The 10,608-nt window shown below is 55.9% G+C and overlaps 1 protein-coding gene across 1 annotated transcript in view; it reads left to right on the forward strand.

The window, feature by feature from the left end:
* The first annotated feature begins 402 nt into the window (after positions 1 to 402).
* OLFML2A (olfactomedin like 2A) overlaps positions 403 to 10,608 on the forward strand; it is a 29,117-nt gene continuing 18,911 nt past the window's right edge. Inside the window, exons 1-2 of the mRNA XM_046671526.1 lie at positions 403 to 606; positions 8,794 to 9,057. Of these exons, the coding sequence (XP_046527482.1) occupies positions 496 to 606; positions 8,794 to 9,057 (375 nt within the window). The 5' untranslated portion in view covers positions 403 to 495. The remainder of the gene's footprint in view (positions 607 to 8,793; positions 9,058 to 10,608) is intronic.

Here is a 10,608-nt window from a genome sequence, read left to right on the forward strand (position 1 = left end):
GCCGGCGCTGTCGGTGTGTTTGGAGAGCTCGAATGTTCTCCTGCCCTACAAACATCACTCATCTGAACTTTACGACCGCTCCAAAAGGAAAGCACTATTTGCCCCAGTTTACAGACGAGGAAACTGAGGCTCAAAGTGGTGAAGAGACACGCCGAGGTCCCACATCTCACAGAACGGGACCTCGGTCCTCTTACCGCCCCCGCTGCTCCCGCGGGCTCCGAACAAGACCCTTTTTTGTGTCCTTGCTGGGATGCCCTTTGGAGAGCCGCCGGATGGCTCTACTCCGAGGCCCCGCGGAGAGCGGGCCGGGCGGGGCGGGGCGGGGTGCCCCCTCCACCCTCGCTCCGCCCCCAGCGGCGCGGGAGGGGGCGCGGGGCGGGGAGCGGCGGGGGGCGCGCCGCGCGGGCGGAGCGGGCGGCGGCACCTCGCTAGCAGTGCGGCCCTTGCCTCCCAGCGTCCGCGCCAGCTGTCCGTGCCCGCCGTGCCCGTCCCGCCATGGCCGCGGCCGCCCTCCCACCCCGGCCCCGGCCCCGGCCCCGGCCCCTGGCCCTGCTCCTGCTGCCGCTGCTGCTGCTGCGCGCCGGCACGGTGCGCGCCGACAGTAAGGTACGCACCGCCCTCCCGCCCGGGCGCAGCTCGGCGGGGAGCCGGGCACGAGGGGGCGCTGTGGTTGGGGGTGCGGGCCAGGAGGGTGTCAGGGGCCGAGAGCCGAGAACCAGGAGAGGGGACCTCGGATCTTCGGCTTAGCACCGAAGCCGCTGGGGCAGGACCCCGGGAGAGGAGCGCGTGGGGCAAGAAGCGCTGGAGATGGTAGGGCTGCTTGGGACCCAGAGCCTCAGGAAGGGGCGCTGGGACCCAATCCAGTGTGGGGAGATCAGCCCTGAAACCTAGAGCCAGGGGGCGCTGGGAGCTTGGGGGTGGTGGGTGCAGACAGGAGATGCAGTCCCCAGCCTAGAAAAGGGATTCCCAGGCGCGCTGGGCAGGAGCAGCTTGGAGATGTGGCTCCAAGTTTCCATGGGAGGCTGACCCACGTGGGGGCAGGCCCCTGGGTAACTGCTGCCCAGCGACTCCCAGGTTTTCAGTAGGCCCTGGGCCAAGGCTTTCAGGCCGTGCTGGGGACCCCCAGGCTGGCCACTTGCCTGGCCTCTGGTGCTCCTGCCAGGGATATGATGCACCTTCTAGAGGACCCTGTGTCTCCAGAAGTGACCTGAGCTGTTCTCAGTGGTGGCTCAAAGGATCTGCTCCCCGTGTCAAGCAGACCTGGGTTCAAATCCCATGTTCGCCTCTCGGCTGGATGACCCTGGGCCTTTACTTCTCTGAGCCTCCACTTCCTCCCTGGTAAATATGGGGTAATAATCGTTCCCACTCCCTGCAGTCAGGATCTCTAGATTAGTGAGATCATGCCTGTAAAATGCTGAGCACCTTGCCTGGCACCTAGGAGGTGCCCAATAAATGATACTGCAATTATGAAGTCTTACCACAGGGATCTGCAAAAGGGGGTGAGATCCAGAATGGAGAGAGAGCAAGCACTTAGCGTTAGTCAGAGCAGGGACCCCTTGAGGGTGTTCTGGAAATGACCCAGTGAGGAGGAGGATGGGTCTCGGGGTGAGGGAGGGGCAGAAAGGAGGTAGGGCCCTGCTCACATAGTATGAGAGCCAAGGAGTGACTTCTCTTGGTGTCTCTCCAGCCTCTTTCCCAAGTAGAAGGTGAGGCTCCCCTGTCCACAGGCAGGTAACAGGCAGAAGCCACTAGCCACATGGTAAGTATATGAGCAGGGGGCACTGGCACACGCTCAGCCTGAAGATTCAGCTCAGGCTATGAAAATAAGTGGGCTGCAGTCCTGACCATGTCCTCCTGTCCTCTGAAGACCCTGAGAGAATGAGAAGCATTCCCATTTTACAGATGGGGAAACTAGGATGTATAGAGAGGCAGCTGGCTTACAAATCAAAAAACCTAGCTTCTGGCCTTTTGTTGTTCTTCGTCTGTGTGACCTTGGGCCAGTCACTGCCTGTCTCTGGGCTTAAATTTCCCCATCTGAAAAACAATATCTCCCTAACTTCCCTTCCATATACAGCCTTCTAGGATTCCTTGACCTGGCTCAGGTGGGGAACAGGTAAGCGAAAACCCCAGATAACCTGATCTCCGCTTTGCCACCTCTCATCTCTCTGGCTGGGAGCAATGTTTGTTCTTGGGCATCCTCTGAGCCATGCAGAGGGCTATAGGGCTGGTGGGGGAGGGCTCGCATTCAAAACAAAGCAAAGACAAAGAGAACCCAACACCCTGTTTATGTAGTGAGTCAGCCAAACACTTGCTAGGTTGGGGGGGGGGGGGGGGCGGAATGATAACAACTCTCTCCACTGGGTGGGTAGGGGGGGGGCTGGGATGGGGGGGGGGGGGGGGGGGGGGGGGGGGTGTGTGTTTAGTTGTTCCAGGGCAAGCCGGGGCTGGTGGGGTGAGGAGGAGCATCCTAGAGTTTGGAGAATGAAGCAGCTGGGGGAGTCAGCACAGCCCTCCCCCAGACACCTCCCACCCCACACCATTTCAGTCAGCTGGGAAAAATAAAAATCAAGTGATGGGTGAATTTACTCCGCATTCCTCAGCACAGCCGGACTCCTGCTGGCTCAGTGGAGAGAGCTGTTTTCATTATCACCCTCTCCCTCCCCCATAACAGTCCTTCCTTTCCAAGCCTGGCCTATTTTCTAGCGGGGGAGGCCTTAGGAGGACCGGCCTGGGACCTAAAGTCTATCTAGGGCCCTAAAGTGTTCCATGGGCTTCCTGCTCCTGGGAGGTCCAGCCTCCCTCCTGCACGATCTTTTCAGGGGTCCAGGGGCGGCTCAGCCCCAGGACTCACCACAGAATTCTGCGATCTCAGCCAGCTCCTCGCTCAGCGTGTGTTAGTGTTTATAGCAGGTCTCTCCGAAACAGGATTTGGAGTTTCCATCTAAGGAAGTGCTTTGTCCAGCTTGCGAGCGGGAGAAGGAGATCACAGCTCCCCTGGCATTTCAGAGGGGCTGCCCGATGTGGAGGTTGGGATGGACAGCCAGGTAACCACATGGCACCAGGGACTTCTGGGAACCTGCTTTTGGCTGTGTGTCCTTGGAATGTGGCTGAGAATTCCCCACCTCTACCTCAGTTTCCCCATCTGGGAAAGGGCTGCTGGCGACTCACATCCTCCATGCATCCAGGGGTGAGAAGCGGGTCTTTGGTCCTGAGGACAGAGGGAAGGCCCAGGCCTGTGGGAGCTGGGCCAGGGGAGCAGGAGGGGCTGGAGCAAGCAGGCGGTGGTGTCCCGGCCGGGATCGGATGTTCCAGGCCAGGCGGGTCCCCAGGGCTTAGGTGTTGCTGCTCCTCCGCTTGGGGAGTTTCCGCCTGTGGTGTAATTGGAAACAGGCTCGGGAGCAGGCAGGGGCTACACAGCGATGGAGTCTTCCTCCTGTGCACAGAGTCTGGGCCAGGCTAGGCCACCAAAGGTCCTGCCCCATTTGGATGGGGCACCTGGGATAAAGCCCTGAGGAGCGCCCAGTGTGCCAAGGCCCATGCCCAGCACTTGCATTTGGGGTCTTACACTACCCTGCTGCCTACACTCTGAGACTTCAGGGTCCCTCCCCATTGGACAGACTTGAATACAGAGGGTCAAAAGAGTCAGGTTGGGGCCGCTCACATATCCTAGAGAGGGAGCTTGAGGAGTTGGGAGCAACCTGGAGTTCCAGCATTCTCAGCCTTTAGCGAGCATCTGGAGGCCCTGGGAGCCTGAGAGAGCCAGAGTCGAGGGGTGTGGAGGAAGGCCAGGGCATCTGCATTTTCCAAGTGCACCCAGGTAATTCTGAGGCACATCCTTCAGTGGAGAACTCATGGAGGTGATAGGGAGCCATAGAGGTTTGTGGTGCAAGAGAGTAACAGATCATCAAAGAGGAGCTTTTGGAAGATTAATCCAGCAGAGAGGAGGCCACTGTATTGTCCACGTAGCAGTTAACACGGCCTGAGCTCAGGCTGTGGCCATGGAGTAGAGAGCGAGGGATAGACATGGGAGATATTTAGGGTGAAGAACCAGAAGAACACGACTGATGGGTTGTCCAGAGTAAGAAGGAGGCTCAGAGATCCGGGTTGGGCAGGAGGGTGAGCAGACACCAGTTTGGGAGAAGATGCTGGGTCCAGTTTGGGATGTCTGTGGGCGTCTAGGGGACGGTGTCCAGCCGGTAGTGGGCTCCAGGGGTGGTCTTTGCCTGCAGTAGGACGGGGAAACTGCCTCTCCGTGAGTCTGGGCTGGCCATGAGAGGAGAGGGAAGACTCGAGCTCAAAGGGACATAACTTGAATGTGTCCTATTTCTAGAACATTTCACATCTTGAACCCCCCTCTTCCCCTTTCTGGCCAGATTTATCCATGCCTCTTCGGAAAAATCTCAAGTACCCCGTCTCACATCGCACTGTGGGATTTCTTTGCAAACACTTAGGGACCTTTTTAAGCACAAACCACCCCCACTTCTGGGGGCTTTGGCAGCAGCTTGTGCTGAGCAAGGCAGCAGGGAGAGATGGGGGCCGAGGGAGGGACTTTCCTGCTTGGCAGCAACTCCAGCACTCATGCCAAGGGCAGGTTGGGGCAGGCCCAGCGGGAGCCCCAGGTCACGTGGCCCAACCCAGCGCCCCCTCTCTGTCCCAGCTCAGCTGCTGGTGGAGAATCCCTTGCCTGGTGACTACAGGCGGTTTTGGGAGGTACAGCATGTAAACCAAATTTTGGAGTCAGGCTGTGCTGTGTGACCTGGGCAAACCGCTAGTCTTCTCTGATGCTCAGATTTTTCCTCTCTAGATGGGGTTGTAGTGAGAGCAAATAGAGGTTGAAAACGATGTACAAATGTGAGAGAGGGTTGTTGGCAGCGACTTTCAAAGTGAGAACCACTTAGTAGTTATTCTGTGCCAGGCTCGGCGCCAGGTGCTTTGCACTTATTGAGACATTTCAGCCTCAGGAATCGCCTATGAGGAAAGGACTGTTATCCTCCCCATTCTACAGAGGAGGAAACTGAGGCTCAGAGGGGTCAAGGCCCTACAGGGAGGAGATGTGAGCTGAGATTTGAGCCTGGGCTGGCGCCCCACCATGGCGCTCTGCTGCCTCCGGTCAAGCTCCAAGGGACCAAGTGATCACCAGATGTAGGGCCCAGTCTGGGCTCCTGGCAGCAGAGGCTGGGAGCAGAGGCCCTCTTCCGACCCCTGGCCGTGTCAGGGCCTTGGCTGCCCCCATCAGGACATAGCACCTCATCTGAGGAGGGAAGGAATGGTGTGGTCTGATGCGGAGGCCGCTGCTGGGGGGCGGGGGTTGGGATTATGGGGGGGGGCTGAGGAGGAGGCCTCTCTGGCATGGCCACATGGAACATACCCACATCCACCCGCTGGGCTCCTAGCCCCCTGGGCAAGTCGGGGGACGGTGGCTGGGGGGCCCAGCAGAGCACGGAAGCGGGCCCAGAGTCTAGGAAAAAAGGTAGGCTTAAGGCACTAGCGGCCATTTAAGGAGTTTGCAGGACCCTGAGCTCGGCTGTCAGCCTTCACTGCAGGAGAGAATCACCTCGGAGGACCCTTCACCCACAGGGCCCGGGACAAAGCTTCCCCCCATAGCTGCCCCATCCTCACCCTCCTCGTCCCCCAGGGGACTGCAAGTCCACCCACCCTGGGCCCTAGTCCCCTTGAACAAGTCATTCGATGGCTCCAGGCTCAGCCTCCTCATCTGTGGGACACCGCTAGGAATATCTAACAGTGCACTCACATGGAGAAACAGCCCCCTTTTAGGACGATTGGTAGTAATAATAACAGCCACAATATACAGACTACTGTGTGTGCTCCTGGTGCTGGACTGAGCTACTCCTGTTGTTCCATCTCTCATTCCTCACATGGTCTTTTGTTAGGTAGGCACTCGTAGTACCTTCATTTTACAGAAGAGGAAACTGAGGCACAGAGAGGTTAAGTAATCTACCCAAGCACACACAACTCTAGGTGGCTCAGGGCCGTGTTCCTAACCACTGCCCTATACTTCCCCAGCCCTCAGTGAGTTCTCAATAAATGTCTCCTCCCTGGGCTCTGCGCCCCAGGCTGGCCTCCTGCAGTCACCATCTGTCCACGTGAGCTTCCCACAGTGCAGATCTGATCCTGGCCCTCCCCTGCTTAAAACCCTTCCTGAACTCTCCCGTGTTTTCAGGAGGAAGCCAAGATCCTCAGCCAGTTTTCAGGGCCCTCCCCGGGCTGGGCGCTGTCCCCCCCCCCCGCCCCCCAGCCTTACGTGCTGCCCCCCAGGCTCCCTGCAAACACCAGCCAGAGTGACCCTCCTCCGGGCCCCCAAAGTGCAGGCCCTTCCTTGTCTTTCCACGTCTGAGTTGCTCTCCCTGGAATGCCCTTCTCCTCCTTAAAGATGCCCCCAGGGGCGCCCTCCTCCGAGCAGTCTTCATGGCTGTCTTTGTGCCCTCAGAGCTTGCTATGTGAGCTTCTCTCATGGCTGAAAAGGTGGAGAATGTATCGATCTATTTCTTCTGTCCCTCCAGCTAACACCCCGGGTCTGGCAGAGGCCAGGGGCTCAAACAGGTGTCTGATGGCTCAGAGCTGAAATGGAGTGCCCACAGCCCTTCCCCAGAGGGCCCGGGGACACACACAGGCTCTGGGCGTGGCAGAAAGCCCAAGGGAGCCATAGACTCACTTGGGTCCTGGTGGCTTCAGTGAGAGCTGAGTAGCCATGAGGCCTGAGGTGTTTGTTGATTGAGCCATGAATAGCTGTGTCCTAAGAGCCTGGAGCCCAGGGTGGGCTGGCTGAGCCAACTAGGGGAGTGGCTGGTTGGGGGTCCCAGAGCCCAGCCAGTGTGTCAGGGCACGCGGGCTGGGGGCAGTGACTGAGCCTGGCACCTGCCACTGATCTCACTGAGCTGACTCCTGTGGGCACAAAGTCCTGCTGCCTCCAGTGACCAGTGACCACACTTGGACACTAGGTGTGTGGTATCCCAGGGAGGGACTGAAGGAAAAATGGGGAGGGGAGGGAAACCACTAAATAGAGGTCATGTTATCCTCACCATGAGGAGGCCAGGTCAGGAGAGTCATCCATTGTACGAGGGTACAAGGCTCAGAGAGGTTATATAACCTGTTTAAAGTCACACAGGGTGTGGGGGAACAGGTCTGTAGGAGAAGCAGCATAGAGCAGTGATTTCAATCTGGAGTCAGGTCCAAAGCGGGATCTTCCACGCTGAAGCTGTGTGATCTTGGACATGTGACTTCACCTCTGTGAGCCTCTCTTTCTTTATCACACTTAAGACACACTATGTGCTGGGCCCTATTCTTTAACTCATTACATCCTCACAACCACCCCAAAAGGCACGAGCCCATTTTACAAATGAGGAAACAGAGGCACAGAAAGGCTGAGTTGCCCAATCTCATGGCTCCTAACCCAGGCTCCGGACGCCATGCTCCTAGCCCTGTGCTCCAGCATGGCCGCAAAATGTAGGCTCATTTATCCATCACCTACCACAGGCCAGGCAGGCACTGCTGTGGGGATACAGGAGGGACCTGGACAAAGGACCTGCCTCTCATGCTGCCTCCAGGAGAGTCAGGGAGACAAAAAAGAAGCAGATGTGGCTGTAATACTTCAGATGGTAATAGGTGCAAAAAAGACAAACAAACCACTAGCTAAGGGGACAGAGAGTAACAGGAGGTGGGCGGTCAGGGAAGGCTTCTTGGAGGAAGTGATGTGTGAGCAAGGTGAGGGAATGAGCCAAGGGAATATCAGGGGGATAAGGGTTTCAGGGCACCACATCTGCAACGGTCCTGAGGCTAGAGTGGAGTGAGCCCAAGGGAGGAAAAGGTGGCAAGAAGAGGGGTTGAGGGGAGGGTGTTAGCTCACACAGGCCTTGAAGGCCATGGTAAGGACTTTGGAGGTAACAATACCCCCCATACGCAGGTATTATTAAAGGGTGAGGCGCGCATGAAACCTGGGATGTACTCAATGCTCAGTGAAAGGTCTCCATTTTTTTACTATTATGGTGAAACACATAACATAAAATTTAGCATTTTAACCATTTTAAAGTGTACAGTTCAGTGGCATTTAGTACATTCACAATGTTGTGGAACCATCACTGCTACTTGGTTCCAGAATGTTTGCATCAGTCCAAAAGGAAGCCCTGCGACCATTAAGCCATCACTCCCCATTTCCCCATCCCTCTAAATCCTGGCAGCCACTAATCTGCTTTCTGTGTCTATGGATTTGCCTATTCTGGACATTCATATAAAGGGAATCATACAATATGTGGCCTTTTGTGACCAGCTTCTTTCATTTAGCATAACGTTTTCAAGGTTCATCTACATTGTAACCTGTGTCAGTACTCCGTTCCTTTTAATGGCTGACTAATATTCCACTGTGTGGACGTACCACAGTTTGTTCATCTATTCATCAGCTGAAGGACATTTCAGTTGTTTCCACCTTGTGGCTATTGTGAATCGTGCTGCTGTGAACATTCATGTACAAGTCTTTTTTTTGAATACCTGTTCTCAGTTTTTTGGGGTATATACCTAAGAGTAGAATTATCGGGTCCTATGGTAATTCTGTGTTTAATTTATTGAGGAACAGCCAAACTGTTTTTCGCAGCAGCCATTAATATTTTAATTGTTATTGTTATTATAAGCCCTCTATTTCCTTGTAAGGGCTGCTAGCTTCTCAGCCACCTCTAACCGCCACCCTCCAAGGGCTGGGGGGCTGGATTCTGCTCCTGGAATTTGCCTGCTCGCCTTCTCTCCCCTCCCCCCAGCACTGGCTCACCGGAGCCGCTCTTGCAGGTGTTCGGCGACATGGACCAGGTGCGGATGACCTCGGAGGGCTCGGACTGCCGCTGCAAGTGTATCATGCGGCCGCTGAGCAAGGACGCGTGCAGCCGCGTGCGCAGCGGCCGGGCGCGGGTGGAGGACTTCTACACCGTGGAGACGGTGAGCTCGGGCACCGACTGCCGCTGCTCCTGCACCGCGCCGCCCTCCTCGCTCAACCCCTGCGAGAACGAGTGGAAGATGGAGAAACTCAAGAAGCAGGCACCCGAGCTCCTCAAGGTAGACATGCTGGGGTGAGATGCGGAGGGGAACACCCCCTGGGTGGGTATCTCCCATGGGCTGGGCCAGGCCGTCCTTCCCGTGAAAAGTCCGCACAGGCCAAGGCGGGCGCTGGTATCCTCCCATTTCACAGGTGAGGAAACAGGCTCCCTGGGGGGAAGCCACTTCTTGCTCAAGATCGTTCTGCCAGTGAGTGATAGAGGCAGCATTCTCTGGCTAGTTTACCTGAATAGAGCCCCTTCTCTATTCCAGTGTCCTGCATTGTACCCAAACCAGTTTCTCTCTCGGCACCTCTATACAGTATTTTAAATTTTGTGGCTTTTATTGTTTTTAATGTAATAATAACATTTACGGGGTCTGGCCCGGTGGCGCAGCAGTTAAGTGCGCATGTTCCACTTCTTTGGCCGGGTTTGCTAGTTCGGATCTTGGGTGTGGGACGTGGCACCGCTCACCAAGCCATGCTGTGGTAGGCATCCCACATATAACGTAGAGGAAGATGGGCACGGATGCTAGCTCAGGGCCAGTCTTCCTCAATAAAGAAAGAAAGAAAAAATAATATTTCCGATATTCAAGTAACTCCTGCATGCCTGATGTCGTGCTAAGCTCTTTTTACATATTAGTTCTCTAAATTCTTAAACAATTCTGTGAAATATGGGATCTTGGTCCTCATTTTATAGGCAAGAAAATGGATTTGGGAGAAGTTAGGGAACTGGCGCAGGCTCTCACACATTGATATGTAGCCTCAAGTCTGCACCATACTTTTATGTGACTTTTGTGCCTACCCTCCCCCATAGGCAGATTAGAAAGAGCACCACCTCTGGGGGACACAGCCCCATGCCACGGCCCACCGCTGGGACCCGTGGCTCCGATAGATGTGCGCAGGCTAGAGCTCAGCCCCACAGCCAGCCGGGCCCCTCTGTGAGATTTATCCTGTGCTCAACTCAGTGCTGGGTGGGCCTGCTGGCACTGGGATTTGAGCCCAGGTCCTGCTGTGGCCAAAAAGTGTGTTCTGAACCACCTCACCCTCCTGTCTTCCTTTTTGTAAAAGACTAGATTATTTGGTGTTTGGAGAGAGTCTTCTTCCTTTACGATTTCTTCCAAACTGAGTGTCTCTTTTGCCCTTCTGGTGTCAAGAACTGTGCAGTCGACTGAGATGTTACCCTGCTTGTGAGCTAACAGGTTAGCCTGCCAGTTTCATGGACACTGGTGGAAGACGCAAGAAGCCAGAGACAAACGACTCTAGTACACACGGCAGCCGGAGTAGCTGCTCTTCCTTGCGCTGATTCTCCCAGCTCCAGTTCCCACAGGGTGATGCCGTGGGGCCAGATGACACCTGCACACACACTGGGGTATTCTTCAAGAGAGGAGCCCCAACTCAGAGGATCCAAATCTTATAGTGGACACCAAGCAAGCCTGCTCTTTATAATGGACACCGAGGATGCCCAGTCTTTATAAGGATGGGCACTGAGCATGCCCGCTCTTTATGATGGGCACCGAGCATGCTCACTCTTTATAATAATGGGCACTGAGCATGCCCGCTCTTTATGATGG

The sequence above is a fragment of the Equus quagga genome, chromosome 1 (genome assembly GCF_021613505.1).
Source record: "Equus quagga isolate Etosha38 chromosome 1, UCLA_HA_Equagga_1.0, whole genome shotgun sequence".
Taxonomy (NCBI): domain Eukaryota; kingdom Metazoa; phylum Chordata; class Mammalia; order Perissodactyla; family Equidae; genus Equus; species Equus quagga.